Source organism: Rana temporaria, chromosome 2, assembly GCF_905171775.1.
Source record: "Rana temporaria chromosome 2, aRanTem1.1, whole genome shotgun sequence".
Classification (NCBI taxonomy): Eukaryota; Metazoa; Chordata; class Amphibia; order Anura; family Ranidae; genus Rana; species Rana temporaria.
Window position 1 is genome coordinate 533,086,451 of NC_053490.1, and position 18,398 is coordinate 533,104,848.

An 18,398-nucleotide genomic window follows, 5' to 3' on the forward strand; every position below is an offset into this window, starting at 1 on the left:
AGTGAGTCCCACCCCCTACAGTTAGAACACACCCAGGGAACATACTTAACCCCTTCCCCGCCCCCTAATGTTAACCCCTTCATTGCCAGTTTCATTTTTATAGTAATCAATGCATTTTTATCGCACTGATCGCTATAAAAATGCCAATGGTCCCAAAAATGTGTCAAAAGTGTCCGAAGTGTCCGCCATAATGTCGCAGTACCGAAAAAACATTGCTGATCGCCGCCATTACTAGTAAAAAAATAACAAAAATGCCATAAAAATACCCCCTATTTTGTGAACGCTATAACTTTTGCGCAAACCAATCAATAAACGCTTATTGCGTTGTTGTTTTTTTACGAAAAATATGTAGAAGAATACGTATCGGCCTAAACTGAGGGAAATTTTTTTTTTATATATGTTTTTGGGGATATTTATTATAGCAAAAAGTAAAAATATTCATTTATTTTTTTCAAAATTGTCGCTCTATTTTTGTTTATAGCGCAAAAACTAAAAACCGCAGAGGTGATCAAATACCACCAAAAGAAAGCTCTATTTGTGGGGAAAAAAGGACGCCAATTTTGTTTGGGAGCCACGTCGCACGACCGCGCAATCGTCAGTTAAAGGGACGCCGTGCCGAATCGCAAAAAGTGCTCTGGTCTTTGACCAGCAATATGGTCCGGGGGGTTAAGTGGTTAAAAGTCCCATGGGCAGTTTATTTTCTTGTGCAAAGTAATATTTAGGGAATGGGCTACGCCTCACTTTTGCACAAAAGCCAGCACTTTATTTTAGTTCATTTAGGAAAATGTTGTTTTTACATCTATCTTCTCATTCTTCTATTTTTCTCTTCAGAGTAAGAACATGATCCTGGATCAGGCCCACAAGTACATCAATGAGCTCAAGCGCCAGAATGACGAACTCTTGCTCAATGCAGGCGACCAGGAACAAGGTGAGGCCTTGCAGGCAGGCGCCAAGTCTATTATTTTTATTTTTATTTTGCAAGGATGCATGTTGCTGGCTTCTTAAAGCAGAGTTCCGCAGATTTTTATTTATTTTTTAAAGTCAGCAGCTACAAATACCGTATTTTCCGGCGTATAAGACGACCCCGTAATTTTCCAGGAAAAATGTTGGTTTTGGGATATACTCGCCGTATAAGACTACCCCCTTCTTACTAGTCTTTCTGGAAGCTGAGGGGGAGCCAGAACCGCTGACAGAAACAGGCTTTTTCAAATCTCACTGTGCCATTACATTACATTCCTCACTGTGTCATTACATTACTTGCCCCCTCTCTGTGCCATCACTTGCCCCCTCTCTCACTTTTTTTCTGAATAGGCGGTGCGGTGACAGTCTCCGTGCTGCGAGCGTCAGTGATTTAAAAGATGCGCCTTCTCCTCAGACTGTCCTGTGATAGGCGGAACCCAAAATTTCCCAGCAGCGCCTCTGTTCTGTGTTCCGCCTATCACGGACGTCTTCTCATCTCGTCCGAGGATGAGAAGGCATCTGTGATAGGAGGATCACAGAACAGAGGCGCTGCTGGGAAAATTTTGTGTTCCGCCTATCACAGAACACTCTGAGGAGAAGGAGCGTCTTTTAAGTCATTGACTCATTGACACTCTCGCAGCACGGAGACCGTACCCGGCGTATAAGACGACCCCCGACTTTGGATGCATTTTTTTCCATCCAGAAAGTCGTCTTATATGCCGGAAAATACATTTACCTGTCCAGGGCACCAGCGATGTCGGCACCAGAAGTCGTTCTATCCCTCAGCTCCCGGATGCTGCCGCCGCCATCTTCGGCAACGGTATCGGGAAGTGAAGCCTTTCGTCTTCACTTCCTGGTTCCCTACTGCGCATGCAAGAATCGAGCTGCGCAATCTGAGTGGTCCCTGCTGTCTTCTGGGACCTGTGTTCCTCCCAGAAGACATGGGGGGGGGGGACGTGGCGTAGATGCCCGCAGATAATGCGGCTATCTATGCCGGAAGTGGGAGCAAATACCTGTATTACACAGGTATCTGCTCCCCCCTGAAAGGTGCCAAATGTGACACCGCAGGGGGGAGGGGGTTCCAAAAAGCGGAAGTTCCATTTTTGGGTGGAACTCCGCTTTAACCACTTAAGACCTGGACCTTTAGGCAGTTAAAGGACCTGACCAGTTTTTGCGATTCAGCACTGCGTCGCTTTAACAGACAATTGCGCAGTCGTGCGACATGGCTCCCAAACAAAATTGGCGTCCTTTTTTCCCCACAAATAGAGCTTTCTTTTGGTGGTATTTGATCACCTCTGCGGTTTTTATTTTTTGCGCTATAAACAAAAATAGAGCGACAATTCTGAAAAAAATGCAATATTTTTTACTTTTTGCTATAATAAATATCCCCAAAAAAGATATATAAAAACATTTTTTCCCTCAGTTTAGGCCGATACGTATTCTTCTACCTATTTTTGGTAAAAGAAATCGCAATAAGCGTTTATTGATTGGTTTGCGCAATAAACGTTGGACGGTTAAAGTATGTGTGACGTTCTATAAAGAAAAACGCTCACAATCATTTTATTGTTAGATAAAGCTTGGTTATAATAGTTAAAAACAAGCTCTTCTGATTCCTTTTTTTTTTTTTTGCAGTCATGTGACAATTTGTGATTTGAGTTTTGCTGCTGCTTCTTTGTCCAAGGCAATGGACTGGTAGGTGACACCACTCTATTCAGTAACTCCAGTAGAAAGAAGTGGTGTCACCCTCCTAGCAAGGGCAAGGGAAATTACAAAGTTTATTTGATTTAGCTTTAATATGCAGCTCTATCTGAACATTTTACAACTGCTTTATTGTTACAAAATATCTGTATTGTATTGTGAGTGTTCTGTCTGCCCTCATGTTGTAAAGCGCTGCACAAACGGTTGGTGCTGCAAATTCCCCACATGTTCTCAGGTTACAACCAAAAACGTAAATGTATTTTATTGGGATTTTATGTGAGAGACCAACACAAAGTGGCACATAATTGTGAAGTGGAAGAAAAATGATAAATGGTTTTCAAATTTTTTTACAAATAAATATGTGAAAAGTGTGGGGGGTACATTTGTATGGCGCCCCCCGGAGTCAATACTTTGTAGAACCTCCTTTCTCTGCAATTACAGCTGCAAGTCTTTTTGGGGGTGTCTCTACCAGCTTTGCACATCTAGAGAATGACATTTCTGTCCATTCTTCTTCTTTGTAAAATATCTCAAGTTCTGTCAGATTGGATGGAGAGCGTCTGTGATCAGCAATATTCAGGTCTTGCCACAGATTCTCAATGGGATTTAGGTCTGGACTGTGACTGGGCCATTCTAACACATGAATATGCTTTGATCTAAACCATTCCATTGTAGCTCTGGCTGTACGTTTAGGGTCGTTGTCCTGCTGGAAGGTGAACCTCCCCTCAGTCTTGAGTCTTTTGCAGACTCTAATGCCGTGTACACACGACCGTTTTTAATGTTCTAGGAAAAAACTAAGTTTTTCTCGACGTGATTCTTGTCAAGCCGGCCTTGCATACACACGATCGTGAAAAAAAAATGCTGGAGCAAAACGCAGTGACGTACAACACGTACGACGACACTATAAAGGGGAAGTTCCATTCGGATGGCGCCACCCTTTGGGCTGCTTTTGCTAATTTCGTGTTGGTAAAAGTTTGAGAGACGATTCGCGCTTTTCAGTCTTCGTGCTTTTCAGTCTGTTACAGCGTGACGAATGTGCTCTCTCCATTACAAGCGCTAGTTTTACCAGAACGAACGCTCCCGTCTCATAACTTGCTTCTGAGCATGCGTGTTTTTTTCCCGTCGTTAAAGCCTACACACGACCGATTTTTCGCTACGTGAAAAATAAGAGCATGTTATAAATTTTTAATGTCCATTTTTCACATCGAGAAAAATGCTCTGGAGCCTACACCCGATCGTCATGAAAAACGGTCGTGTGTACGCGGCATGACTGGTTTTCTTCTAAGATTGCCCTGTATTTGGCTCCATCCATCTTCCCATCAACTCTAACCAGCTTCCCTGTCTTTGCTGAAGAGAAAAGCATCCCCACCACATGATGCTGCCACCACCATGTTTCACAGTGGGGATGGTGTGTTCAGGGTGATGTGCAGTGCCACACATAGCATTTTGGGGCATCTTACTGAGGGGACTGTGCGTCTGGCCTATGTTTGGTTTAATGCTGGGGGTCTTTTTTTTTCTAGAGGAGTTTTGGAACTGTGTAGCCTCTTTAGGCTTTCACTTTTTAAAATGCTGCGTCTTGCTGCCATTTTGGCGGCGCTGGCGCCATTTTTTGGGTGATTTTCAGTTATTCTTGAAAATCTCATTGGCGGACATTTTGTTGTAGCCGCGCTATGGTACAGCTTACTATTGCGGTCAGCCATTTTCCTGTGGCCGCGTCAGGCTCCATATGCAGTGTTCGGCGGCCTCTTGCCTGAGCATTCGGCCTCTAGTGCTGATTCCTACGGCGCGCAACGCCGTTCTCCTCACAATTTACCTCACAGCTTACCTTACGGTCTTTCTTCCTCTCACACACGCTGTGTGCGGAGGACGGGCAGCGGCGCTGAGCAGTCTCCTCCTCTGGTGGTGAGTCCCCCTGGGGAACCCCCCCCGATCAGCGCAGCAGGAGGGTGGGTTTTTTGTTCAGGTCTGAATAGGGCCCTGGGAACTTCCTTAATGGAGTCAGTATCTGGTCCTTCTTCCCCAAACATGACAGAGGTGGCAGCTGGTGCTTCTGCACTTGCGGTTCCTATAGACACTTTGTCGGCAGTCCTGGAAACATCCCCTGGGGAATGCTTTGATTCAGACCAGGACCTGGCTGCGGCTCAGGTACCTGGTTCTGTTTTATCTGAAGATGTGGACCAGGGCCCACTAACAGGCCAGGTTTTATGTATTACCATGGGGAGATGCAGTCTAGAATACTGCAATCACTGAGCAGCAAATGATATCACCTGTGATGTATTTCAGTTATCTTGCAAACCTGGCCTGTTAGTGGGCCCTGTAGGGCAGGGTTGATGACCACTGATGTAAGGGACTCCCTTAAGCTGGATAGTGCAGCTGAGGCTTCCGCTGGGGGCTCGGTCTTTTTTGGATCACACAAATCAGACCGCTCTGTGAAGGTTTTTCCTTATGTGCCCTTCTTTGATGAATTCATTGATGCGGAATGGGAAAAGCCGCAGAAGGCTTTTGTAGTCCCTCACCGCTGGGCGGTTCGGTACCCCTTTGAGGAGAACCTTTTAAAAAAAAAGTGGGCTTCTCCTCCGGTGGTGGACCCTCCGGTTGCCCGATTAAATAAGGTGACCACTCTTCCTATATAGGGAACCCCTGCTTTTAAGGATCAGACTGATAGGAGGTCCGAGGCACTGACCCGCTCCATGTTTACCATGCTGGGGTCTGCCTTGCGGCCTATTGTGGCCACTACCCTGGTGTCTCAGACACTTACTGAATGGGCAAAAGTTTTGCGCCAGACTGCGGAGCACCAACTCTTACCCGAAGTTATTAGACTGGTGGACCCGCTGGACCAGGGCCTTGTCTATGTCTGCGATGCTTCACTAGATGCAGCACCCTTGATATCCAGGGCTTCTGTTTCAGCGGTGGTTTTACGCCGCCTTCTTTGGCTGAAAGGGCAGTACAGGACTTGCTAAGTTGCGGGGTCATTTTACCCGTTCCGCAGGACGAGAGGCTTCAGGGATTTTATTCGAATCTGTTTGTGGTCCCGAAAAAGGACGGGGTCCGTCCAATCCTGGACCTCAAGGCTCTAAATGCCTTCGTGAAAGTAAGGAAGTCTCGCATGGAATCCATTCACTCAGTGGTAGCTGAGCTCCACCCGGGGGACTTTCTGGCGTCCTTGGACATCAAGGACGCATGCTTGCATGTCCCAATCTGCGCAAGTCACCAGAGGTTTTTGCGTTTTGCGATCGGGGAGGACCACTATCAGTTTGTGGCCTTCCCTTTTGGCCTGGCGTCGGCACCAAGAGTTTTCACCAAGGTGCTCGCACCGATCCTAGCTTTGCTGAGACAGCGAGGCATTGCCATCGTGGGCTACTTGGACAATCTTCTTGTGAGAGCAGATTCTGGCTCAGTATTAAGGGAGGGCGTGTCTATAACCAGCCAGACCCTCCAAGAATTTGGGTGGGTGTTGAATGTTCAGAAGTCGGTCCTGGTTCCGACTCAGCTTTTGGAATATCTGGGGTTGATCCTGGACTCCTCGGAAAAATTGCAGACCCTTCAGTCTGCAGTGAGTGTTGGCATCCCGAAAGTTGTTGTCTCTCCAATTTTGCATGCAAGTTCTGGGCCTCATGGTGGCCTCATTTGAGGCAGTACCGTATGCCCAGTTCCACACTCGAGTACTACAGAGGGAGATCCTGTCCAAATGGAACAGATCTCCATTGTCGCTGGATCGCCAGATTCAGGTCAGCGCCTCTCTGATTTGGTGGCTGAGATTCCCGGCTCTTCGGTCAGGGAAGTCGTTTCTTCCCTTTCAGTGGACGGTGATTACGACGGACGAAAGCCTCATGGGCTGGGGGGTCCAGTCGGCCCAGGGTCGTTGGACTCTAGAAGAATACGTTCTATTGATCAATGTCTTGGAACTTCGAGCGATCAGACTATGCCTCTCCTCGTGGTCGAGGAGGTTGCAAGGTCGCCCAATCAGGATCCAGTCGGACAACACCTCAGCGGTGGCTTATGTCAGCCATCAGGGGGGAACTTGGAGCTCGGCTGCAGCGTCCGAGGTCGCTCATATCCTAAGGTGGGCGGAAAGAAGCGTGCCGGCCGTCTACATTCCAGGTGTGGAAAACTGGCAGGCAGACTACCTGAGTCGCCAGATGCTGGACCAGGGAGAATGGTCATTGCATCCGGAGGTTTTTCAACTCCTTTGCAGGAGGTGGGGCACACCGGATGTAGCTCTCCTGGCCTCTCGTCTCAAACGCAAGGTGTCGAGGTTCGTGGCCAAGTCCAGAGATCCTTGGGCGGACGCGTCGAACGCGTTGGTAGCCTTGTGGGTCAGTACCGGCTAATTTATGCCATTCCCCCATTAAAGTTGATTCCTCGGCTGCTTCGCAGTGTGGAGGCCTAGGGAATCCCGATGATTCTAATCGCTCTGGATTGGCCCGGCCTCCTTGGTACGCTGATCTCGTGAGCCTAGTGGCGGATGCGCCTTGGCAGCTGCCAATGCGAGAGGACCTTCTGTCTCAAGGTCCCATAGTCCATCCTGCTTTACAGTCGCTGGCTTTAACGGCATGGCTATTGAAAGCCAGGTTCTAAGGGACCGAGGTCTTTCCGACTCGGTCATTCCAACCATGTTGAGGGCACGGAAGTCTTCTAGGAAGATCTACCATCGAACCTAGAAGGCCTACATCTCTGTGCGAAGATGAGTTGGCGTCCACGGATGTATTCGGTGTCCAGGATCCTGCTGTTTTTACAGCGTGGTGTGAATCAGAAGCTTGCCTTAACCATTAAGGGACAGATTTCAGCCTTGGCTGTGTTCTTTCAGCGGCCTTCGGCGGCCCGTTCTCTGGTGGGTACCTTTTGTGCAGGGGGTTCGTCATATGCTTCCCCCTCTTAGACCACCTCTTCCCCCTTGGGATTTGAATCTGGTGCTCTCGGTTCTTCAGAAACCTCCCTTTGAGGACATCGGAGAGATTACTCTCTACGCTTTCTCAGAAGGTGGCCTTTTTGGTGGCCATTACTTCTGTCAGAAGGATTTCTGAGTTGGCGGCCTTGTCCTGCAAGTCGCCATACTTGGTCCTCCATAAGGATAAGGCAGTGTTGCGCTCGCAACCTTCCTTTCTTTCGAAGGTGGTTTCGTCATTTCACCTCAACGAGGACATTTTACTTCCATCCTTGTGTCCTCGGCCGACACATTCTAAGGAGGTTGCGCTTCATTCCTTAGATGTGGTACGTGCTCTTCGGGTGTACCTGCCAGCTACGGCTCTGTTTTCGAGGTCTGACTTACTTTTTGTGACGGTATCCGGTCCACAAAAGGCCTGGCGGTCTCGTCGGCCACCATTTCTCGGTGGCTCAGACAGACCGTCGTACAGGCTTATGCTCTTAGGGGGCGGGCGACCGCCCCCCCCCTTTCTGGTCACAGCACATTCGACCAGGGCAATTGGTGCTTCCTGGGCTTTCCGACATCAAGCGTCTGTCTCACAGGTGTGTAAAGTGGCGACTTGGTCGTCTGTTCACACTTTTTCCAAATTTTACAAGGTTGATGTGAGTGCATCTTCAGATGCTTCCTTCGGCCGCAAGGTTTTGCAGGCGGCTGTTGAGGAGCTCTGCTTGTTTGTGGTGAAGTTGTGTGTTTTTTACTGATACTGTTCCCACCCCTTGTTTTTGACACTGCTTGGGGACGTCCCACTTGTCAAGACTTGAAGAGGCTGTGTCCGTCCATGGGCGATAAGAGAAAATAGGATTTTTTTTTTGTATCATCGTAAAATCCTTTTCTCTGTCGTCCATGGACAGACACAGCCCCCACCCCTCCTTTTAGGTTTATACTGCTTGTTAGGAACTGAGGCTGCATGCTGTAGGGAGGTGAGTTACGTCCGGAGGGACCGCCCCCTGGGCGGGGCTGTTTAACTCAGATATTCAGATACATGTTATTTTAACAGAGTTAAACAGCCCCGCCCAGGGGGCGGTCCCTCCGGACATAACTCACCTCCCTGCAGCATGCAGTCTCAGTTCCTAACAAGCAGTACAAACCTAAAAGGAGGGGTGGAGGCTGTGTCCGTCCATGGACGACAGAGAAAAGGATTTTACGATGATAAGAAAAAATAGGATTTTTTTTGTATCGCCCATGGACGGACACAGCCTCTTCAAGTCTTGACAAGTGGGTTATGTTCCCTGTTAACAGGAGAGGACTAGGCAGAAACATGTTAGATATTCAGATACATGTTATTTTAACAAACATGTTTCTGCCTAGTCCTCTCCTGTTAACAGGGAACATAACCCACTTGTCAAGACTTGAAGAGGCTGTGTCCGTCCATGGACGACAGAGAAAAGGATTTTACGATGAGTACCAAAAAATCCTATTTTATAATTTTCTTTCCACTTCACAATTATGTGCCACTTTTGTGTTGGTCCATCACATAAAATCCCAATAAAATACATTTACCTTTTTGATTATAACATGACAAAATGTGGAAAAATTTCAGGGGGTATGAATACTTTTTAAGGCACTGTATATGAATTCTGTATAATAATACTTTATCATCTGTTTTTGTGTTTTATCTGTCAGTGTTCTTTTTTTTTCTTTCTGTGTGTTGACTTTTTTAACATTCTTCATCCTGTTCTCCACAGCCCGTGAAATCCGAAAGCTCAGAAGAGACCTGGCGGACATTCAGAAGGAGAATGCGCGCTACATAGAACTTTTGAAGAGCAATGACATCTGTCTGTATGATGACCCAACGCTACACTGGAAAGGGAACGCCAAGCGTGCAAAGGCCTCTCTGATCGCTCCGGCCGACCAGAAACTCCCGCTCTGCCTGAACAGTAATCAGCTGGCTTCTGCTAACCAAGCTAGTGCCGTGCAGGGAATTACTTTCAACGTGGGGCAGAGCCTCCAGAAGCAGACAGCCAATGTTGTGCCGGTGCAAAGAACTTGCAATTTGGTAACGCCTGTGTCCATTTCTGGTGTGTTTCCACTGGACAAAGCTTGGCAGCAAAATGCAACCTCTGCAACAACGACGAGCCAGCAAGTTTCTTTGTGTCTTCCTGTCGTCACGTCGGCTCCTACCGCAACGGACCTTGCTGCATCAAAAGGCACTCAAACTGTCTTATTTCACACAAACTCTTTAGCTAATTTTCCTCTGCCATCATGCTCGTCAAGCTCGCAGCTTTATTCTTCCAGCCAGCCGGCACAGCTAGAAGGCTTAAGGGTGAAACCCATGGACTCCGCACCAACCCTGACTGTAACCACCTTCAGTAATCTTCCATCCCAGCCATCTCTCTTGGTTTCTCAAGCTGTCATGAGCCTTCAGGAGTCTCCAAACTCGACCCACGGAAAAATATCAGGAGCTGCTGAAACTGTTAATAACTTGGTTAGGGAGATTTTCCCCAGTGTTCATATTGAATCAAGCCCAGAGGTGGTGGTCACTTCAAGAGATGTAAACCCCCCCTCGGTTGAAGTTCACATGGCTTCTGCTGGTCCCTCTTGTCTGGAGAGCAGCTGGTCTCTTTCTAACACCTTGCCAGAGCTAAAAAACATTGGCAGCTTAACACGAATCCCCTCAGATGGAAATACACAAACTACCTGGACCACATTGCAGCTTGCAGGGAACACCGTGCAGCCATTAATTCAATCTTCCTCCTGCGCAGCGTCAACTCTATTGGTTGAGCAGATGGTGGCACCTAAAGACCAGGTTAATCCGCAAATGTCAGCTTGTGTAAACATAAGTAACATAGCCTCAGAAAATAGGACTGGTGAGCCAGTAATGGTGCAAATGCCTTCTTATCAACCTGTCACAGTCCAGCCCTTTAAATCACCACCACAGCCACAAAGCACAGCCAATCTTCTTCCACTTAATCAGCCGATGCAAGTAATTCAGGTGGCCCAGCCATTTGGTGCAGCTCTAAATCCAGTTCCACCTAATCAAAACATTATATTGCTTCAGCCCCCAGCACCGGTTCCTTGTCCACCTCTTCCTAAGCCAACAGTGGGCCAACAAATTGTTATAATCCAGGCAGCGCCTAACCAGAATCCCATACCCCTGGTGTCTGCACAGCCCTCACCCTCAGTGGTGATGCCTATAAATGCACCCAATCCCGTAGTTTGCCCGGCAAACCCAGTGCAAAGTATAGTGGCTCCACAGACATTTGGGGCTAAGCATCTTGTGCACATATTGCCCAGACCTGCACCTGTACAGCCTTCAGGTTCCACCCAGCACGTGTCGGCGTCCACTACCGCCTCAAACCAACAGCCCCCCACAATTTCCTTAAACGGTCAGTTGTTTGCACTGCAGCCAGTGACTCCTTCAGCTGGCTCCTCAAGCCAAGCTCCAATGCAAATTATCCAGCCCACAACCAGCGAAGATCCCAACACAAATGTAGCCCTGAACACCTTTGGTGCATTGGCCACCCTTAGCCAGAGCATATCTCAGATGGCTGGACAGAACTGTGTACAGTTTACGCTGAACCCCTCAGTTGCATCGTCCTTGGCAGCCAATAACCTACCAGTAAACTGTGCTTCTGTGCCTGTGTCCAGTGTGACAACCGTACCCGCTGAAACGTCTGTTGTACCAGTTGCTTCTGTACTGGCAAAGCCTTTATCTGTCAAACCAGCTAGTGGCACTCCACCCACATCAAAGCCAAAGAAGACCATCAAGAAGCCAGCTGTTAAGAAGGGAGGTCCCTTGAGAAAAGAAGCCACCCCAACAGTTATACCTGATGATTCATCAGAAGCTTCAAAATCTCAGGCCCACAGTGACGAACAGAACCAGGTGGAAAAATTGTCTGCTCCTAACACAGCTCAAGAGAAAGCAAGTGCCACAGATGGCATGTCCCAAAATATTGACCAAACTCAAGCGTTGACAGGTGCCGAGGCCTGTGCTTCTTTGACACTGAATGTGGGAATGGAAGGGGACATTCTCAGTGAATCCAAATCGCATGAGCACGTTCCAGCAGAATTTTCAGCCTCTAGAGATTTTGTTGCTGAAGAGGTTTGTGCTAATCAGAATGAGAAGAGACTGTTCTCTGTTGCACCAGCCTCGCCTAAGACAGAGGTTCTGGCAGCCATGCTCCCCTTAAAAGAGCAATCTGTTCAGGACTGTCTGCCGGTTGACCAGTCTGTAGTGACTATTGATGAACATTCAAATTCGGCTTCCAAAGATTGCCTAATTCAAGGGAATACTGCAGACTTAACTGCTGCTGACTTGTTGGATGTGCAGATTTTATCAGATGAGCCGAATGTCGGATCTCCTGAAAAAGCCACCGCAGATGTCTCAGACAGCTCTAGATCAATGTACAGTGAAACCAAGTCAAATGATGCCTTGACGACTGATTCCATAATCTTGGCCACTTCAGTTGTCCACATTGCTCAGAACCAGTCTAGTACATCCGAACATGAAGTTGTTAGTTCGTGTGCTAATAATCGACAGACTGATTCTCCTATGTCCAATAGTTCTGTAAGCGGTCGAAATTTTACTGTTGCCTCAATGTTGCCGGATACCAGTAGGCAGGACACCGCTAACCCCATTTCCTCCGTTCCAACTTTTAATGGATGCGGTTTTTCTGAGCAAAATGAAATGGTTGCATCTGCTGCAAGAACTATATTTAATCAAGAAAATATTACCAAGGAAAAGACCAGAACACAGGTAGAAGTTGGAGAAGCTGTTTCTAAAAACATAGAAGTAGTATTGCCGGGGGATTGTCGCCTTCCGTTCAAGCCGCATTCAACCAAAGAAGGAACCTCTGGGCTCCCATCCATATCGCACTCCTTCAGTACGTCAGAAACCAATACCCCATCAACCTCAAATCGGTTGGTGGATAAAACTCATTGTAACCTAGGGATGAATAGCACTAATCTCTCCCTGCAAATTTCAACGTCTCAGTCTCAAAGTATGACCAGTTTGAGCATCAATAATTTGATACACCAGCGTGGGATAACGCACTCTGTTGCAAACTCTGCAAATGTTTCTCAGGCATCGGAGCATTTGCATTTGACTACGTCCATTAATTCGTCAGCTCCCTCCAGCAGTTACCAAGGGCATTCTGCAGGGACGATGGTCTTATCTGAGTACCACCAAGAAGAACTAAATTCTATGAAGACTAGAGCCATGCAGGTCCCCTCAACCACAGATTCCCTTTTGAAGCAAAACTTAGACGTTCGGAAAGAATCTACGAAACGCACTGCACATGGGGATGAGTTACTGTCGGCTGCCAAGAGGCAAAAACACTTTCAAGGCCCCATGAGAATTGAAAGGATTCAACCATCTGACGGTGTAGGAGAACGTAATGATATGTTGGGTGGTCCATTACCTTCAGACTCATCTTTGTCTGGACGTATTCAGAATCGTGGAGAGGGAATTTCTAGTCTATTCCCAGCAAATAATAACTTTGTTACCCCACATCTAAGGCAAAGTGACATGCGTTGCAATTCTCAGCCGCCAGTCTCTGAGCAGAGTCAGATGGGGAATATTCACCTTCAGCCTTTGCAACAACACCAGCAGGCAACACTTCTTCATAATAGCAATCTTTACCTAAAGCAGCAACAAACTGGACACATGCGGGAACAGCATAATTTGTACCAACAGCAGCAGCAACAGCAACAGCACCACGTTTCACTTGCAGACAGCTCTGTTCGCAATCAGTCCCACAATGTACAGCAGCAAAGAATGATACAGCAGGATGTTCAGATGCAAAAGAAACGAACCCCAATTCAAGGTGCCCAGGTGGGAAGATTGTCTCTACACCAGAAACAGATGCCTGAGCAAAACAGGCAAAACACAGCTCAAGCTCACTCGCACCACCAACAGATCCAGCAGCAGATGCCAGCTCATTTTGGGTCCACGCAGGCAGAAAAATCTTGTGAAAATAATACATCAGCCCGAGGTCTTCACAGTTCTCATCAACAAAGCCATATGAGTCAGGACATTCGTCATCAGCATCAACAGGATATCAACAACAGGGCACAGGGGTCTGTGGTATCTTCAGAACATCTGCCAGGTCTTGGCCAAGTCCAGAGACTTTTAACCTCCAGAAGTTTAGAGCAACAGTTGGTGTCGCAGCCCAGTGTTGTGTCCCAGACTACAAACCTGAACATGAGTACATCCCATCGGCAAGAACGAAATCGAGTTTCAAGCTACTCGGCAGAGGCACTTATTGGTAAAAGTACTTCCAACTCAGAGCAGAGAACGGGAATTTCGGTCCAAGCTTCTAGGGTATCAGAACAAATGGAAATGAGAAAGTATTTAGATGCTTCTAGGAATAAAGTTATGTCAACTCACAATATTCAGAGCCGGATGACCATAGAGCATTCTGTAAATACAGATTCCCAGAGACTTGCCGATTGTCAAACCTTTAAGCCAAGTGGTTTGAACCAGCAGCAGCAGCAACAGCCAGCTTCCTTTGAGGTCCAGACGTCAAGAAACAATGATGGTGGCACCACAGCCAATATGAGAAGTCTGCAATCCCAGGCCTACAGACTTAATCAGAATCCCAATTCGGCAATGGATCGGCAAAAGCATATGCCATACCAGACTATACAAGAGGTCCCTGTTTCTAATTCGCTTCAGATTCGAGATAATGAAAATGCTTGCCATCAAAGCTTTATGCAGAGTCTTTTAGCCCCACATATTGGAGAGCAAGTTGGTTCTGGTCAGCGGGCAATATCGGGTCCTCCACGTACACAGTACAACTCTTCCTCCAACCTTGATTTTGGTTGCCCACCAACTCGTGATGCTCTCCATTTAAGGAGAGATAGTGAAGTCCAGAATAGGGAAAGCTGTGACTTGTTAATGGGACAGGTCACTTCGAGAAATAATTCTTTAAATATTCCTTTCTCCAGCTCTTCTGGAGATATACAGGGAAGGAACACCAGCCCTCACAGTACAAACCAGAGGTCCAATTCGATTAGGCAAGTCGACAGTCAAGGTGCCAAGAACCAGCTTAATATCCAAGTGTCTATTAACATGCATGGGATGGTTCACCCACCCATTCCCCACCAGTCTGTTTCACATGGAAATGTCGATCAACGGCAAACAGTGAGGCAAGTCAACCCTTCAGTTTCACAGCGCTCAAGGCATCCTTTACAGGAGGAACCAGATTCCAAGGCCAGACAGTCTGAAAGGAGCAGGTCCGGGAGCCAAAGACATGGCAATATGTTTGACCCGGCCTTGCCTCACCTTCCTCTGGGTGGTCACAGCAGCATGATTCTTGGGCGCCAGCAACCTGTTACAGAAAAAAGGCCTGGTATTGTTCGCTTCATGCCAGACACCCCTCAAGTGCCCACTGACAATTCAAGCCATGATCAACACACTTTAACCCAAAACTTTCCTTTTGCCTTCATACCAGATGGTACAATGAACCCACAGATAAATGCAAATGCCTCTTTTATTCCTCCAGTCACCCAGGCCACTGCCACCCGGACTGCTGCTCTCATTCCTGTTGACCCACAGAACACTTTGCCATCATTCTATCCACCATATTCACCAGCTCACCCAAGCCTGTCTAATGACCTCACATTGCCATATTTCTCTAACCAGATGTTCGCCAATCCCAACACAGAGAAGACCAACAGTACAGGCCTGAACAACCGGTTTGGTTCCATATTGTCTCCACCTCGACCTGTTGGCTTCTCCCAAACCACGTTTCCCCTCCTCTCGGACATGCCTCCAATGCACATGGCCAACCCCTCACACCTGTCCAACTTCAATTTGACATCCCTTTTCCCAGAGATCGCCACTGCTCTTCCCCCTGATGGATCTGCCATGTCTCCTTTACTGTCCATATCGCACCCCTCAGCTTCGGACTCCTCTAAGCAGACATCAAATCGGCCTGCACACAACATAAGCCATATACTGGGTCATGACTCAAGTTCAGCTGTTTAATGTTGAGCAGATCATGTTTGCAGATCTAGTGCAGAATGGATCAATTTTTATTTGTACTTGTGTTGTCTTTTGGAAGCTGATGTCTTTGTCAAGAGTTTTCTAAATGTTTCTCACATGAGGTTTAAAGTAAAACTGTGGTTGGGCTATGGACAGTCAAATATTTACATATTACGATCAGTAAATACATTTTTTTTTTAAGGTATATCTAAAGCAGGGGTGTCGAACTCTATTTCGTTGCGAGCCACATCAGCATTATGGTTGCCCTCAGTAGGTCGCTTGTATTTGTAAGACTAGATGTGCAGAAGACCCCCTCATCCCAAAATCAGATGTCAAGAGCTCCCCACCATCAGAACTAAAAATTCCTCCACCTTCCCTTCTGTCACAGTGGGTGCAGAGCTGGGAAGCAGCTGAGAGTAGAGATGGGAAGCAGAAAGTGCAGTGTCTGGAGGAGGACCAGAGGAGGGATGGAGTCAGCTGAATGCTGAGACCAGGTGAGGCAGAGGCAAGGGGGTGCTGCAGCTTTACAGAATGATACAGGACCTGTAGGAGGAGTTCTGTTTTCTGCTGCAAACTGTTGGGCTAAGCCTCTCTGTGGCTGCATGGAGGAGTGTAGGATCTGGTGGAGAAAATCTGTCTTCTCTGCTGCTGACTGCTTAGACAAGGTGCGGTAGAGAGGAGGGCATATGAAATGGCCTGGTGGGCCTTCGGTTTGATACGTGATCTAAAGGTTCCTTTGTGACACTCTAAGCAGGTCTCAAACCAAAGTACTATGTGGTGCACAAGCTCCATAAAGAAACGTTTTTGACTCAACCTCCGTTCTTAAAGTTGGGCTGAACAGAACATCTCGAAAAACATTTTCAGATGTTTGCATTTTTTTAATATTGTAACTGTGGTTCTCATTGGCTTTGCTTAAGTGGAGCTCATGCCAAGATATTTTTCTTGTTGGTGAATGGAGGCAGCTCTCCATATGCTCCCTCCTCCACAGGAGCCTACTATTGGAGCCTGTGAACCCAGTGGGAAGACTTCCCTTCACCACTTCTGGTCCTTTCACGAGAGCCCGGCTTGATCACGCAAGTGAAATTGATATTGGAATATATGAAGGCTAGAAAGGTTTAGCTTGCAGCAGGGGCCCTGGTTTCCAAGGCTCAGAAGAGGGTGGTGGGGAAACTGTACTCCCGTGGCAATGGATGGACAACCAAGACCTTGGTTGGTTCTCTCTGGTCAAACTAAAAAAAAAATAGAAATATGTTGGGGTGAACAAGTTTTCCATATTGCTACACCAACCATTTAAATTTTTTATATTAATGAAAAATTGCCTTGAGATTGGATCACAGACTTCCTTTGATAGTCTTAGATTGGCTGCACCAGGAGTTTCATTTTGACAGTAGGGAAGCCAAAATACTATATTAGAACATTGAAACAATTCTTGTAAAAACAGAACAAAACAAAGATCTGTGTATAACCCAAGATGTTGTGTGGAGGATGGACAAAGTTAACCAAAAAGCCCTCCAATCAGACACAAAGCATAGCACTGTAAAGGCTTCTTCCACCACATATCCAAAAAGTAAGAGACGTGCAAATCATTCCTTTACACATGGCTATCTGTATGTCCAATAATGTATGCAGCTATATAAACAATAAATAAATAATTTAATATTAATTATATATTTTTTTAAACATTATTATTGTTAATGATTCTTAATTCACATTGATTATTATTATTAGAAAAAATGGCACTAATCTTGGGCTGTACCCGTGCTGACATCATCAGTGTGTGGCCGGTCTTTGTGATTTGAGTTCTGGGTGTGCAGTTGGTTATCTCTGCAGAGTAATAGGATATCCTCTACAGCCATGGCCAAAAGTTTTGAGAATGACACAAATCTTAAAGCAGAGGTTCACCTGAATTTTTATTTTTTTTAAAGCCAGCCGCTACAAATACAGCAGCTGCTGACTTTTAAAAAATGGACACTTGCCTGTCGGCAGCCGAAGCCAAGCTACCGCTCGGCTCTCGGCTTCCCCCGCCGACATCCTCGGTGAGGGAATCGGGAAGTGAAGCGCTGCGGCTTCACTGCCCGGTTCCCTACTGCGCATGCGTGAGTCACGCCGCGCCGTTCTCACTGGTCCCCGCTGTGTTCTGGGAGCTGTGTTTTTCCCAGAACACAACGGGGGAGGGGCGGGACTACCGCGGGAGTCTATACCAGGAAATGGTGCAAATACATGTTTTATGAAAGGTGTCAAATGTGACACCGGAGGGAGAGAGGGTTCCGAAAAGCGGAGGTTCACTTTTGGGTGAACCTCCGCTTTCATTTTCACAAAGTCTGCTGCCTCAGTGCTTTTTAATTTTATTTTTTTTGTCAGATGTTACTATGGAATATTGAAGTATAATTACAAGCATTTCATAAGCGTCAAAGGATTATTATTTATTGACAATTACATTAAGTTTATGCAAAGAGGCAACATTTGCAGTGTTGATCCTTCTTTTTTTAAGGCCTCTGCCATTCGCCCTGGCATGCTGTCTGGGCCAAATCCTGACTAATGGCAGTCCATTCTTCCATAATCAATGTTTTGAAGTTTGTCTGAATTCGTGGGGGGGGGGGGAGTTTGTTCACCCACCTCTTGAAGATTGACCACAAGTTCTTAATAGGATTAAGGTCTGGGGAGTTTCCTGGCCATGGACCCAAAAGCCACTCATGACTTTTGCCTTATGGCAAGGTGCTCCACCATGCTAGAAAAGGCATTGTTCCTCATCAAACTGTTCTTGGATGGTTGGGAGAAGTTTCTCTTGGAGGATGTTTTTGTACCCTTCTTTATTCATGGCTGTGTTCTTAGGCAAAATGGTGAGTGAGCCCCCAACTCCCTTGGCTGAGAAGCAACCCCACACATGAATGG

The 18,398-nt window shown here is 46.9% G+C and overlaps 1 protein-coding gene across 1 annotated transcript in view; it reads left to right on the forward strand.

Moving 5' to 3' along the window:
• The window catches only part of USF3 (upstream transcription factor family member 3), a 37,351-nt gene extending 20,177 nt beyond the window's left edge, over positions 1–17,174 (forward strand). Inside the window, exons 6-7 of the mRNA XM_040339153.1 lie at positions 832–928; positions 9,265–17,174. Of these exons, the coding sequence (XP_040195087.1) occupies positions 832–928; positions 9,265–15,509 (6,342 nt within the window). The 3' untranslated portion in view covers positions 15,510–17,174. The remainder of the gene's footprint in view (positions 1–831; positions 929–9,264) is intronic.
• Positions 17,175–18,398: the final 1,224 nt, after the last annotated feature.